The sequence below is a fragment of the Scyliorhinus canicula genome, chromosome 2 (assembly GCF_902713615.1).
Source record: "Scyliorhinus canicula chromosome 2, sScyCan1.1, whole genome shotgun sequence".
Taxonomy (NCBI): Eukaryota; Metazoa; Chordata; class Chondrichthyes; order Carcharhiniformes; family Scyliorhinidae; genus Scyliorhinus; species Scyliorhinus canicula.
This window is the reverse complement of record NC_052147.1, coordinates 174,154,592-174,170,736: the sequence shown is the minus strand read 5'-3', so window position 1 is coordinate 174,170,736 and position 16,145 is coordinate 174,154,592. Positions and strand designations below refer to the sequence as shown.

At 51.0% G+C, this 16,145-nt stretch overlaps 1 protein-coding gene across 5 annotated transcripts in view; it reads right to left on the bottom strand.

The window, feature by feature from the left end:
* The window catches only part of LOC119961774 (protein boule-like), a 240,951-nt gene that overhangs the window by 104,715 nt on the left and 120,091 nt on the right, over nucleotides 1–16,145 (bottom strand). For all 5 annotated transcript variants that reach the window (XM_038789076.1, XM_038789074.1, XM_038789073.1 and 2 more), the window contains exon 6: nucleotides 14,549–14,676. In XM_038789076.1, the coding sequence (XP_038645004.1) occupies nucleotides 14,549–14,676 (128 nt within the window). The remainder of the gene's footprint in view (nucleotides 1–14,548; nucleotides 14,677–16,145) is intronic.

Below are 16,145 nucleotides of genomic sequence, written 5' to 3'. Positions count from 1 at the left end.
TTCCCCTTCGCCATCCCATGCCCCGACTTGACGTCTGCCACCTTCATCAAAGCCCTCAACACGATCTTCACTCTGTTCGGTTTCCCCGCCTACATGCACAGTGATGAATGATGAGCTGTGTCAGTTCCTGCTCAGCAGGGGTATCGCCTCCAGCAAGACGACAAGCTATAACCCCCGGGGAAACGGACAGGTAGAGAGGGAGAACGGGACGGTATGGAGGGCCGTCCAACTGGCCCTATGGTCCAGGAACCTCCCGGCCTCCCGCTGGCAGGAGGTCCTCCCTGATGCACTACATTCCATTCGGTCACTACTGTGCACCACCACTAACAACACACCCCATGAACGTCTCTTTGCCTTCCCCAGGAAGTCCATATCCGGGGTGTCGCTCCCGACTTGGCTCGCAGCTCCAGGACCCGTCCTTCTCCGTAGGCACGTCCGACTCCACAAGGCGGACCCGTTGGTGGAGAGGTAAAAAGAAAGTTGTAGCATTTATACATTTTCCAGCTACCCAACACACAGTCCACAGTCTCTCTTCTAGTTCCGCTCCTCACATCTGTCCCAAGCTTTCTGCCCTCACGAACGCATCAGCCACCTCCGCTGTCTCAAAATAAAAGTCTTTGGCGTTTTACGTTACCCTCAGCTTCGCCGGGTACGCCATACCAAATCGCATCCCCTTTTTGTACAATGCCGCCTTCACTCGCCTGAACGCCGCTCGTCTTTTTTGCCAACTGCACCGTCAACTACTGGTAGATCCGAACTGCAGTACCATCCCACTGCACTTCTGCTTCGCCCAGCTTAATACCTTCTCCTTCATGTAGAACTTATGGAAGCAGATAATTACTGCTCTTAACGGCTCGTTCACTTTGGGCTTCGGCCTTAATGACCGATGAGCTCGGTCTAGTTCGTACCGGGATGGGTTCTCACCCACCCCCCCATCAGCTCCACCAACTTCTTAGCGAAGTATTGTGTTGGCCATGGGCCCTCTGTCCCTTCGGGCAAGCCCACAATTCTCAATTCTCTCTCTTGAGCGGTTCTCTAAGTCTTCGAGCTTTGCTCGGAGTCCTCTGTTGACCTCCACCACCCTCCACAGCTTGTCCCCCATCGAGGTGACCTGGTCACTGTGCCGTGACACGGCCTCCTCCACTTCCTTCATCTTCTCGCCCAGCTCACTCACCTCGGCCGATGTCTTTGCCACAGCCACCCTCACCGGGGCAATTACCTCCTCCACCAATGACTTCAATGCAACCACCGTCTCGTCCCTCAAGGCCTCCATGTGCCTCACAAACTGTTTTTCCAGCTCCACCACCATCACCTCGGTCATCTTCTCCACCGTAAGCTGTTCGGCTTACGCCATCTTATCAGCACATTTGCTCGTCCTCTCATTCAGCGGCAAACCCACGTTTCCTCCTTTCTTCGACGCTGCTCTTCGCATCCTTTAGCGGCTTATTTTTTTCCTTTCTTTTCTTCCCCCTTCCACCCTCCTGTCCTTCATCAATCTGAATTTTAAAAAGAAAAAATGTTTCCTTCCTTCACACAAAAAAAGGGAGAAAAAGGGGAGAAAAAATAAACTTTCACCAAACTTCTTTGAACCTTCTTTCTCTTCTCCTCTACATACCCCCAGAGCACCCCTGGGACCGGACTTCTTACTTCATCCTAGGTGGGAGCCATCGATGCAGGACATCTCACCTACATTGCGCCTTGACCTCGGGCCTGCGACCTCGGCCTCCTTTTAGCTCCGCCCCCGCCGCCCGACATCTGCGTGGGGTTCTTCGCCGGTTTTTAAACCGGCCCTGCTAACTGCCCGTGACGGCCCCAAAGGCCGACGATAGTCGGGGCAAGGTGAATGATGCCTCGGGGAAATCCCCGAAAGCGCCGCAAATCGTGGCCGCCGGCGGGAGCTCTTCTTGATGCAGCCGCCCTGCTCGCATATGCCACCGGAAGGCTGACATAAATAATTTGGAATTACCTTGATATCAGCAGCCTATATTGAAAAATGCAAGGAAATTACTTACTTGAATAACATTTGATTTATTCAATTTTTCATTTTGTACAAAAAGATTTTATGTCGTGCTTGAGAGCACCACCTGATTCCCAATAGTTCTGAATTAATTTTCATTTCCGGGTCTATACTTTCCTCACACACCACTCCCTAACCCACTCCCCAAGTCTTTGGGCAGGATTCTCTGTTTGGGAGACATGGTCGGCAAGGTATTCAGTGGTTAGCACTGTTGCTTCACAGAGCCAGGGTCCCAGGTTTGATTCCCGGCTTGGGTCACTGTGTGGAGTCTGCACGTTCACCCCGTGTCTGCGTGGATTTCCTCCGGGTGCTCCGGTTTCCTCCCGCATGTCCCGAAAGATATGGGACTGGATTCTCCCAAAATGAAGCTAAGTGTTGACGGCATTGTGAAAACCGTGGAGTGATTCAACGGCCCACAAGGGGCTACCACAGTCGCATCGTGCAACGTCCGACAGACCAGCCGCCGGTTCAGTCATTGACACAATGCCGCAGCTGAACTTAATAATTCTTCCCCCCCGCCCCACACACAGCGTTACAGGCAATATGGCTGCCAGGAGAGCCGTGCCGCGATTTCGGGACAGCGAACTCAGGACCCTCAAGGACACTGTGGAGTGGAGACTGGTGTTGTACCCTGGGCTTGGGCGGAGGACAGCAGGCGCCATCGTTCGTCGTGCCTGGGCAGAGGTGGCAGCCACCGTCAGGGTGGTGGCCCGGACTGCAGACCAGTGCAGAAAAAAGCTGCACCACCTCCTCAGAAACAGCAGGGTGAGTACCCAGCACTGTGCCCCGGCACCAACCCCTGTACCCCTCACACACGTGACCCGCCCCCCTCCCCCAAAAAATGGGACAGTCCCACCCCCACCCACATGGCTGCACCCAACCATGCCATCCACAATGGCCGCGTGCCCTGATACCATCAAAGACCCAACCCCTGGGCCACATGCAGCGCAGCGTGGCCCAGTCACAGCAGGCCATTGCTGAGAGCATTGGCGCCATTGCCCAGGTGCTGCCCGGCGTCGCACAGACCCAGAGGGAGGTGGCCCAGTCCCAGAGGGAGATGGCTCACCCCCCGTGCTCCATGGCCACTAACATACAGATGCTTGTCAATACCAGAGCGGGCATCCAGGACTGGCAGCGCCAGGTGTCAGGATGCCCTCATGGGTTGGCTCCGCTCGCACTCCAGTCCCATGGACAAACCCAGGAGCCATCGGGCACCCCGAGGGAAGAGGAGATTAATTACTTACTGGTAATTAATATGGTTCAGTTTAAATTACTCCACTTGGAATGTTTTTTGGATTTCATTTGGACCCAAGTCAAATAAGTTTGTCAATTCCTCGAAGACATTAAAGGTGTAAATAAGTTGACTCCATGACTTTTGGCTTAAATATTGGTTCTCAAAAATTTACTTTCACATCAGAGTTAAAAATATTAAAAATCTTGGGCTGGATTCACCGCCGGCAGGATGCTCTGTTTTGCCAGCAGCCTGGGGGTTTCTCGACTGTGTGGGGCTGCCCCACAATGGGAAACCCCATTGACTAGCTGGCGTAACGGAGCATCCTGCCGACAGGGTGGCTCAGAAATGTGGCACGGTGGGACGGAGAATCCAGCCCCCTATGTCTGTCAGCTTATCCACTATAAATCCCTATATTCACATTTATAATAAAAAGTTCCAGTGAGAATCATACTGTAATTACACGGGCAGCACGGTAGCATAGTGGTTAGCACAGTTGTTTCACAGCTCCAGGGTCCTAGGTTCGATTCCCAGCTGGGTCACTGTCTGTGCGGAGTCTGCACGTCTCCCCGTGTCTGCGTGTGTTTCGTCTGGGTGCTCTGGTTTCCTCCCACAGTCCAAAGATGTGCGGGTTAGGTGGATTGGCCATGCTAAATTGCCCTTAAGTGTCCAAAAAATGTTAAGTCGAGGTTACTGGGTTATGGGGATAGCGTAGATACGTGGTCTTCAGTAGGGTGCTCTTTGTAAGGGCCAGTGCAGACTCAATGGGCTGACTAGCCTCCTTCTGCACTGTAAATTCTATGATTTTGACAGTGGTGAATTGTCGTTCCTCAACCTCTAATGCAAAGACATCTCTATACTTGAATAAATTAAATTATGCGTGTCCACACTAGCCCAATTATCTCCCATCTCTAACTCTGCTTCACCTGAAACCTACGGATCGTACAGCAATCCCACAGGCGAGTGTGCAACTTTTGCTTGAAAACAAGCTTTAATATTAGTTGTTTTCAGGAGCTGTGGAAAACCTCAAGAGTTGGTTGACAAAAGAAAGTAATGCAGTAATTAATATAAGAATTTCCTATGTAGCATTTGATACATAAACTTATTCTAGTCAACATTTTATTTTTATATCCTCCAGTATGATGCAAATAAATAAACAGCATTGCATAAATTTCAGGCGTAAAATTCAACTTCATACTGCAAAATTGCACGTCTCATGCTTGCTATTTTCCTTCTAGGATGCAAAACCATCCACTGGAAATACACAATTTCCCAATATGTGCTCTGGATGCATTGCCCTTCTTTTGTTATTTTTATGTATTACAAGATTTCCTCAACCAGTATCATTTGTGTAAATTTATCCCCAACCAAAAACAAGTAAAACACTCTATTGCATCCTACACACACGAATTCCAGTGCCTCTTATTGTCTGCCTGATTCAAGAGAGTACCAGCCGGCCTTAGAGTTTTTTTTAAAAAATAATTTTTATTCAAGTTTTTTAATAATAACAAATTTTCTCCCCGCAATTTAAAACAAACGAGGCATGTTTACACACCAAAACAAGAAAATAACTCTCCCCCCCAAAATAAATAATAACAAATAGCAAATCAAGAAAGAAGAAAATAACATAACAAATCCACCGCCGCAAAAACACACCCCCCAACCATCACCAAACCCACCCCCCCTGTCCCCCCTCCCCCCCCGCTACTGCAGAGACCGACCACTCTCTACCCCTTCGCCAGAAAATCGAGAAAGGGCTGCCACCGTCGAAAGAACCCCTGTACCGACCCCCTCAGGGCAAATTTCATCCTCTCCAACTGGATGAACCCAGCCATGTCGTTGACCCAGGTCTCCGAACTCGGGGGCCGCATATCCCTCCACTGTAACAGAATCTTGCGCCAGGCTACTAGAGATGCAAAGGCCAGAATGCCGGCCTCTCTCGCCCCCTGCAACCCCGGCTCCGAAGCTACCCCAAAGATCGCGAGCCCCCAGCCCAGCCTGACCCGAGACCCAACCACTTCCGACAAAATCCCCGCCACCCCCTTCCAAAACCCCTTCAGAGCCGGACATGCCCAAAACATATGGATGTGGTTTGCCGGGCCACCCAAACACCTCCCACACCTGTCTTCCACTCCGAAAAACCGGCTCATCCTTGCCACCGTCATGTGAGCCCTGTGCAGCACCTTCAGCTGAATAAGGCTGAGTCGTGCGCAAGAGGAGGAAGAATTCACCCTCTCCAGGGCGTCCGACCACGTCCCATTCTCAATCTCTTCCCCCAGCTCTTCCTCCCATTTCGCTTTGAGCTCATCTACTGAGGCCTCCTCCTCCTCCTGCATCAGTTGGTAAATAGCCGAGATCTTCCCTTCCCGACCCACGTCCCCGAAAGCACCCTGTCCTGCACCTCCTTGGCGGCAGCCGCGGAAATTCCTCCACCTGCCTGTTAACAAAGACCCTGACCTGCATATACCTAAAAGCGTTCCCAGGGGGAGGTTCCACTTCCATAAGACCATAAGACATAGGAGTGGAAGTAAGGCCATTCGAGTCCACTCCGCCATTCAATCATGGCTGATGGGCATTTCAACTCCACCTACCAGCATTCTCCCCGTAGCCCTTAATTCCTCGCGACATCAAGAATTTATCTATCTCTGCCTTGAAGCCATTTAGCGTCCCGGCCTCCACTGCACTCCGCGGCAATGAATTCCACAGGCCCACCACTCTCTGGCTGAAGAAATGTCTCCGCATTTCTGTTCTGAATTTACCCCCTCTAATTCTAAGGCTGTGCCACGGGTCCTCGTCTCCTCGCCTAACGGAAACAGTTTCTTTGCGTCCACCCTTTCTAAGCCATGTATTATCTTGTAAGTTTCTATTAGATCTCCCCTTAACCTTCTAAACTCCAATGAATACAATCCCAGGATCCTCAGCCGTTCATCATATGTTAGACCCGCCATTCCAGGGATCATCCGTGTGAATCTCCGCTGGACACGCTCCAGTGCCAGTATGTCCTTCCTGAGATGTGGGGCCCAAAACTGGACACAGTACTCCAAATGGGGCCTAACCAGAGCCTTATAAAGTCTCAGTAGCACATCGCTGCTTTTATATTCCAACCCTCTTGAGATAAATGACAACATTGCATTCGCTTTCTTAATCACAGATTCAACCTGCATATTTACCTTTAGGGAATCCTCGACTAGCACTCCCAGATCCCTTTGTACTTTGGCATTATGAATTTTCTCACCGTTTAGAAAGTAGTCTATGCTTGGATTCTTTTTTCCAAAGTGCAAGACCTCACATTTTCTCACGTTGAATTGCATCAGCCATTTCCTGCACCACTCTCCCAAACTGTCTAGATCCTTCTGCAGCCTCCCCACTTCCTCAGCACTACCTGCCTGGCCACCTAACTTCGTATCATCGGCAAACTTTGCTAGAATGCCCCCAGTCCCTTCATCCAGATCATTAATATATATGGTGAACAGCTGCGGCCCCAACACTGAACCCTGTGGGACACCGCTGGTCACCGGCTGCCATTCCGAAAAAGAACCTTTTATCCCAACTCTCTGCCTTCTGTCAGACAGCCAATCCTCAACCCATGCCAGTAGCTCACCTCGAACACCATGGGCCCTCACCTTACTCAGCAGCCTCCTGTGTGGCACCTTATCAAAGGCCTTTTGGAAATCCAGATAGACTATATCCACTGGGTTTCCCTGGTCTAACCTACTTGTCACCTCCTCAAAGAATTCTAACATGTTCGTCAGGCACAACCTCCCCTTACTAAATCCATGTTGACTTGTTCTAATCCGACCCTGCTCTTCCAAGAATTTAGAAATCTCATCCTTAACGATCGATTCTAGAATTTTACCAACAACCGAGGTTAGGCTAATTGGCCTATAATTTTCCATCTTTTGTCTTGATCCTTTCTTGAACAAGGGGGTTACAACAGGGATCTTCCAATCGTCCGGTACTTTCCCTGACTCCAGTGATTTTTGAAAGATCTCAACCAACGCTTCCGCTATTTCTTCAGCCACCTCTCTCAGAACTCTAGGGTGTAGCCCATCGGGGCCAGGAGATTTGTCAATTTTAAGACCTTTTAGCTTTTTTAGCACCATCTCTTTTGTAATGGCAACCATACTCAACTCAGCCCCCTGACCCTCTATAATTTTTGGGATATTACTCATGTCTTCCACTGTGAAGACATGAGTCTTCCCCACCAGCTCCTCCAGAGTCGCGAACTTCCCATCCACGAAGAGGTCCCCAAACTGTCTGATGCCTGCCCTGTGCCAACTCCCAAATCCCCCACCCTTTCTCCCTGGTGCAAAACGGTGATTGCCCCGTATCGGGGCCCAAACTGAGGCCTTCACTTCCCCCCCATGCCGCCTCCACTGAGGGACACAACCACCACCGGACTCGTGGAGTACTTTGCCGGGGGGAGTGGAAGTGGGGCCGTCACCAAGACCTCCAGACTCGTACCCGCACAGGACTCTACCTCCAGTCTCTTCCATGCGTCATCCTCCCCTTCCGTCACCCACCTGCGAATCATCGCCACTTTCGCCGCCCAATAATATCCACACGGGTTGGGCAGTGCCAGGCCCCCTACCTCCATTCCTCGCTCCAAAAATACCCTCCTTACTCTCGGGGCCTTCCTAGCCCACACAAACCCCAGAATCGACTTACTCACCCTTCTGAAAAAAGCCTTTGGGATCAACATGGGGAGGCACTGGAAAAGAAACAAAAACCTCGGGAGCACCGTCATTTTAACCGACTGGACCCTGCCCGCCAACGAGAGCGGCAGCGCATCCCACCTCCTGAACTCCTCCTCCATCTGCCGCACTAGCCTCGAAAAGTTAAGCCTATGCATAGCACCCCAGGTCCTAGCCACGTGGACCCCAAGATACCTAAAGCTCCCCTCAGCCCTCCTCAACAGGAGTTCCCCTATCTCCCTCTCCTGACCCCCCGTGTGCAGGACAAACAGCTCGCTTTACCCCACATTTAGCTTATATCCCGAAAAGTCCCCAAACTCCTCAAGTATCCTCAGCACCTCTGGCATCCCATCAGCCGGGTCCGCGACATACAGCAGCAGATCATCTGCATACAGCGACAACCGGTGCGCCGCGCCCCCCCCCCCCCCCCCCCCCCCCCAGTACAATCCCGCTCCAACCCTTCGAATCCCTCAGCGCCATGGCCAAGGGCTCAATCGCTAACGCGAAGAGCAGGGGAGACAAGGGGCACCCCTGCCCCGTCCCCCGGGAAAGCCGAAAGTCCTCCGAGCCGCCGGGGAGCTGTACAGCAACCTCACCCAGCTAATGAATCCTTCACCAAACCCAAACCTCCGCAACACCTCCCACAGGTAACTCCACTCCGCCCTATCAAAAGCTTTCTCCGCATCCATGGACGCCACTATTTCTGACTCCCCAGCCGCCGGCGCCATCATCATAACATTCAGGCGTCTCCGCACGTTGGCATTCAGTTGTCTCCCCTTCACAAACCCCTTTTGGTCCTCATGAATCACCGTCGGGACCACATCCTCCACCCTCCTGGACAGCACCTTTGCCAACAACTTGACATCTACGTTAAGAAGCGAGATCGGCCTATAAGACCCACACTGAAGGGGGTCCTTGTCCCGCTTCAGGAGCAAAGAGATAATTGCCCTGGATATCGTCGGGGGCAGAGTCCCCCCTCCCTGGCCTCATTCAGGGTCCACACCAGCAGCGGGCCCAGCAAAAAAGAAAATTTGTTATAAAATTCCACCGGGAACATAGAACATAGAAAGATACAGCGCAGTACAGGCCCTTCGGCCCACGATGTTGCACCGACATGGGAAGTCAAAAACTAAAGGCCATCTAACCTACACTATGCCATTATCATCCATATGCTTATCCAATAAACTTTTAAATGCCCTCAATGTTGGCGAGTTCACTACTGTTGCAGGTAGGGCATTCCACGGCCTCACCACTCTTTGCGTAAAAAACCTACCTCTGACGTCTGTCCTATATCTATTACCCCTCAATTTAAGGCTATGTCCCCTCGTGCTAGCCACCTCCATCCGCGGGAGAAGGCTCTCACTGTCCACCCTATCGAACCCTCTGATCATTTTGTATGCCTCTATTAAGTCACCTCTTAACCTTCTTCTCTCTAACGAGAACAACCTCAAGTCCATCAGCCTTTCCTCATAAGATTTTCCCTCCATACCAGGCAACATCCTGGTAAATATCCTCTGCACCCGTTCCAAAGCTTCCACGTCCTTCCTATAATGAGGCAACCAGAACTGTACGCAATACTCCAAATGCGGCCGTACCAGAGTTTTGTATAGCTGCAACATGACCTCATGGCTCCGGAACTCAATCCCTCTACCAATAAAGGCCAACACACCATAGGCCTTCTTCACAACCCTATCAACCTGGGTGGCAACTTTCAGGGATCTATGTACATGGACACCGAGATCCCTCTGCTCATCCACACTGCCAAGAATTTTACCATTAGCCAAATATTCCGCATTCCTGTTATTCTTTCCAAAGTGAATCACCTCACACTTCTCTACATTAAACTCCATTTGCCACCTCTCAGCCCAGCTCTGCAGCTTATCTATGTCCCTCTGTAACCTGCAACATCCTTCCACACTGTCTACAACTCCACCGACTTTAGTGTCGTCTGCAAATTTACTCACCCAACCTTCTGTGTCCTCCTCTAGGTCATTTATAAAAATGACAAACAGCAACGGCCCCAGAACAGATCCTTGTGGTACGCCACTCGTAACTGAACTCCATTCTGAACATTTGCCATCAACCACCACCCTCTGTCTTCTTTCAACTAGCCAATTTCTGATCCACATCTCTAAATCACCCTCAATCCCCAGCCTCCGTATTTTCTGCAATAGCCGACCGTGGGGAACCTTATCAAACGCTTTACTGAAATCCATATACACCACATCAACTGCTCTACCCTCGTCTACCTGTTCAGTCACCTTCTCAAAGAACTCGATAAGGTTTGTGAGGCATGACCTACCCTTCACAAAACCATGCTGACTATCCCTAATCATATTATTCCTATCTAGATGATTATAAATCGTATCTCTTATAATCCTCTCCAAGACTTTACCCACAACAGACGTGAGGATCACCGGCCTATAGTTACCGGGGTTATCTCTACTCCCCTTCTTGAACAAAGGGACCACATTTGCTACCCTCCAGTCCTCTGGCACTATTCCTGTAGCCAATGATGACATAAAAATCAAAGCCAAAGGCTCAGCAATCTCTTCCCTGGCTTCCCAGAGAATCCTAGGATAAATACCATCAGGCCCCGGGGACTTATCTATTTTCACCTTGTCCAGAATTGCCAACACTTCTTCCCTACGCACCTCAATGCCATCTATTCTAATAGCCTGGGTCTCAGCACTCTCCTCCACAACATTATCTTTTTCCTGAGTGAATACTGACGAAAAGTATTCATTTAGTATCTCGCTTATCTCCTCAGCCTCCACACACAACATCCCACCACTGTCCTTGACTGGCCCTACTCTTACCCTAGTCATTCTTTTATTCCTGACATACCTATAGAAAGCTTTTGGGTTTTCCTTGATCCTACCTGCCAAGGACTTCTCATGTCCCCTCCTTGCTCGTCTTAGCTCTCTCTTTAGATCCTTCCTCGCTTCCTTGTAACTATCAAGCGCCCCAACTGAAACTTCACGCCTCATCTTCACATAGGCCTCCTTCTTCCTCTTAACAAAAGATTCCACTTCTTTGGTAAACCACGTTTCCCTTGCTCTACCCCTTCCTCCCTGCCTGACGGGTACGTACTTATCAAGAACACGCAATAGCTGTTCCTTGAACAAGCTCCACATATCCAGTGTGCCCAACCCTTGCAGCCTACTTCTCCAACCTGCACATCCTAAGTCATGTCTAATGGCATCGTAATTGCCCTTCCCCCAGCTATAACTCTTGCCCTGCGGGGTATACTTATCCCTTTCCATCACTAACGAACCCGTCAGGCCCCGGCGCGTTCCCTGTCTGCATGCTTCCCAACGCCTCCACCAGCTCCTCCAACTCAATTGGGGCCCCCAAACCCTCCACCCGCTCGTCCCCTACTCTTGGGAACTCCAGCTTATCCAAAAAGCGGTCCATCCCGCCTGCTTCCCCGGGGGGTACCGCCCGGTACAGCCCCTCATAAAAGGATCTGAACACCCCATTGATGTCCTTTCCACCTGCATCCGTGGCTCCCCCAATTTCTCTAGCTGCCTCCCGCTTCCGGAGCTGGTGAGCCAACATCTGACTTGCCTTCTCCCCGTACTCATACACCGCCCCCTGTGCCCTCCTCCACTGTGCCTCCGCCTTATGTCAAATGTCAAACTCCGCCTGGAGACTGCGCCGCTCCATCAGAAGCCCCTCCTCCGGGGAGTCTGCATTTCTCCTATCCACCCTGACCATCTCCTCCACCAGCCTCTCCCTCTCGACCCTCTCCCCTCTCTCCCTGTATGCCCGAATAGATATCAGCTCCCCTCTAACCACTGTCTTTAACGCTTCCCAAACCATCCCAACCTGCACCTCCCCGTTGTCATTGGTTTCCAGATACCCCTCTATACCCCTACGGATCCGCCCGCACACTTCCTGCTCTACCAAAAGCCCCACATCCAACCTCCACAGTGGGCGTTGATCCCTCCCCTCCCCCAGCTCCAGGTCCACCAAATGTGGAGCATGATCAGAAATGGCTATCGCCGAATACTCCGCCCCCACCACTCTTGGGATCAGCGCCCTGCTAAGCACTAAAAAGTCAATCCGGGAGTACGCCTTATGAACATGGGAGAAAAAGGAGAACTCCCTACCCCCCGGCTTCAAAAACCTCCAAGGGTCCACCCCTCCCATCTGATCCATGAACCCCCTCAGCACCGAGGCCGCTGCCGGCCTCCTGCCCGTCCTAGACTTCGAGCGGTCCAGAGCCGGATCCAGCACCGTGTTCAAGTCCCCACCCAGAATCAATCCCCCTGTCTCCAGGTCCGGGATCAGGCCCAGCATACGCCGCATGAAGCCCGCATCATCCCAGTTGGGGCATAGACATTAACCAAGACCACCCGCTCCCCCTGAAGTCTCCCACTCACCATCACACATCTACCTGCACTATCCGCCACCACTTTGGACGCGACGAACGACAGGCTCTTACCCATCAAAATTGCCACCCCACGGTTCTTTGCATCAAGCCCCGAGTGAAACACCTGTCCCACCCAACTCTTTCTTAGCCTCACCTGATCCGTAACCCTGAGGTGCGTCTCCTGGAGCATAGCCACATCCGCTCCCAGCCCCCTCAAGTGAGCCAAGACCCAGGATCGCTTCACCGGACCATTCAGCCCCCTCACGTTCCATGTGACCAACCGAACCCGAGGGGCCGTCCCCTTCCCTCTACGCCAATCAGCCATAGCCCTTCCTCAACCCACCACGTGCCCAGGGAACACCCCAACCCCCTTCACCATCCATTCCCTCACAGTCCCTGCAGCAAGAACCCGGCAACCCCCCCCCCCCCCCCAAAGCTAGGGCCCCCCCAGCTGCGTTACCCCCAAAATTATGCTTCCGTGAGTCAGCTGACTTCTGCTGACACCCCCCCCCCCCCCCGGATGCAACACAGCTGCCCTCCCAGCGGCGGCCCCGCCCCCAATTCCTCCGGCGCGGGATGAAAGCCCGTGCTTCCAACCCGAGCCCCGCCTCTCGACCCAACACGCGGGAAAAAGACGGACACATGACCCATCGGGACTCCAAACTACTCCCCAACCCACCAGTGGAAAAAAAAAACACCACAATAAATAACCAACAGCCCCAAAGAAACCCTGAAAGAACCCAAATAACCATAACTAAAAAATAGCGAAAACAAACAGGAAACAACCATCAGCAAACACAACCACTCTGGGCGAAAGGATACCTAAGAGGGCAAAGCCTCCAAGCAAAGTACATTTCCCCCCAGCCCCCCAGTCCTCAGTCCGAATCCAAGTTCTCAGCCTGGACAAAAGCCCAGGCCTCCTCTGGAGAGTCAAAATAGAGCTGGCGGTCCTTGTACATGACCCAGAGGCGAGCCGGCTGTAGAAGGCCAAACTTCACCCCCTTCCTGTGGAGCACTCCCTTTGCTCGATTGAAGCCAGCCCTTCTCCTCGCCACCTTCACGCTCCAGTCCTGAAAAATCCGAACGTCCGTGTTCTCCCACCTGCTGCTCCTCTCCTTCTTTGCCCACCTCAACACGATCCCCCGGTCAACCAAGCGGTGAAAACGGACCAGCACCACCCTGGGCGGTTCGTTCGGCCTGGGCTTCCGCTGCAGCACTCGATGGGCGTCTTCCAGCTCCAGGGGACCACGAAACGACCCCGCACCCATCAGTGAGTTTAACATTAGGACCGCATAGGCCGTCAAATCCGAACCTTCCAGCCCCTCCGAGAGGCCCAAAATCCGTAGATTCCTCCGGTGGGAGCGGTTCTCCATCTCCTCCATCCTCGCCTGCCATTTCTTGTGCAGTGCTTCGTGCGACTCCACTTTCACTGCCAGGCCCAAAAGCTCATCCTCATTCTCCGAAGCCTTGTGCCGCAGCTCCCGAATCTCCCTGGCCTGAGCCGTCTGAGTCGCCACCAGTTTGTCCAGCGAGGCCTTAAACGGCTCCAAAATCTCGGCTTTGAGCTCCTTGAAGGAGCGCTGAAGCAGCTCCTGCTGCTCCCGTGCCCACAGCTGCCACGCTGCTGCTGCTTCCCCGCCTGCCGCCATCTTGCTTTTTTTGCCTCTCGCCTTTCTCTGTGGTAATACTGACTTCTGGATTGCTCCACTGCGAGTCCAGTCCATCCACCGGCTGCTGGGCACACTGGCTGTGTTTCCCCCCGGGGGAAAAGTCGAAACAGCGCCGTTACGGGCTCTTAAAAGAGCCCGAAAGTCCAGAAAAAGCGGGAGCTGCCAAACGTGCGGCTTAGCTCCGCATTGCCGCCACCGGAAGACACCGGCCTTAGAGTTAATAAACACTCCTGCTATCCTGCACAGTAACTCTTTTGAAATTTTAATTTTAAGCAAAGTGCATTTCAAGTGTCAATGAATAGAGGTTTGTTGATTAGCATCACCAGGAAGAGACAAGAACAGTGAGATTCAATCCTTGATCTAATCATTGTTGCTCCCCCAATATTTTGTGCAATTAGATAACATGAAATATAAACATTTTAACATCCTAACTTCTCTATGACTGGATAACTGAACTAGTCCCATTTACTGTATATATGTCAAATTGGGCAGTATTTTTTACAGTTTGTAGTTCATTACGAGCCAAAGACTAAAATATTCAGATCCATATTTACTCACAGGCCAAGGTTGTGGAACAGAAGTGATTTCCGGGCTATGGAAGTAAGCCACTCCATTGTGGTATGTGTAAGGATATCCGGTTGAAGTTGTTAAATACATTGTCCCAGCTGCTGGCATTAAACTTGTTCCTATTTAGCAGACAGAGATGTTAAAAATAAACACCTACTTACTGAAAATTATGAAGTTTCTAAAATACACAATTCAAATAAGTTCTAAACAATTATCCGTAGGGCTTGAAGGAAAAATGTATTTAATGATTCAAAGACATCCCATACATCATGCTGGGTTGATAGTGGCATCAATATTATTCTGCCAGGGGAAAATATTCAAGCGAAACCATTCCTGTCGTGGCACTGAGAATGTCAGCCCTCACAAGTGCATTTTCACCTGAATATAATTCATTACATTTCTATCACTCTTCAGTTTTGGAGACGGTAAGGATTTGAAACATTAATTTGGTTTCTCTCTCCACAGATGCTGCCAGACCTGCTGTGTACATATTCTATAAAATATTGTAAATACTGGAAGACTGAAACAAGATGAAAATACACAGCAGGTTAATCAGCTTCAATGCAGAAAACAGTCAATGGGTTTGAATTGTCCTGAAGATTTCAGAACCAATTGGGGGTCTGGAACCTGCATTTGCTGGCAGTGAGACTGGCTCAGCAATCTTCTGGGAAGGAACCTCCTAATTAACTCAGTACTGCTGGCCCTCAACATGGGGGTATCCTCTGAAGAACTGATCAACTAAATAAATTCTAGTCATAGCTGTCAGAACATCACTGTGGAAAAGGAACCCGTCTATAGGAAGACTTGCTGCCATGGCAATGGCCCTTGCAGTCCAGTAGATACATGCTGGGCTGCTTTGTAGGATGTACCTCTGTTACTGCCAAGCTTCCATCTACAGGCCAGAACCAGACTGGGGAGGCCTATCTACCATCAGCAAAATCCAGACAACGTGTGACGTGTGTTCTCCATTGGCAGTTTAACTGGTCTAATTGGTTATCCGGCCACTGAGCCAGACACAGGAAGATGGTAGCATAGCTACAAACCGGGCAGTAATGCGAAACGGCACGGTAGCACAATGTTTAGCACTGCTGCTTCACAGCGCCAGGCACCTGGACTCGATTCCTGGCTTGAGTCACTCTCAGTGCGGAGTCTGCTTGTTCTCCCCGTATCTGCGTGGGTTTCCTCCAAGTGTTCCGGCTTCCTCCCACAAATCCTGAAAGACGTGTTTGTTAGGTGAATTGGACATTCTGAATTCTCCCTTTGTGTACCCGAACAGGGGCCATAGTGTGGCGACGAAGGTATTTTCACAGTAACTTCATTGCAGTGTGAATGTAAGCCTAATTGTAACACTAATAAAGATTATTATGATTATTATTGCTTCTTTGTCCACTTCCAAAGCAAAATTCAGCCCTGTGTTTCATGTGAAAACTCTTCACTAGAACTGAAGACCTCCTTATTAGTCTGATACTTCACTTTTCAGATCATCTGCTGTTTTGTCAGCACTCTCTATTCCAATGCCAAGGCTGTTTCAATTTCAGAACTGATCCCTACGGTTTCTACCCCCCATTTTTTTGGAAATGTCTTGCTT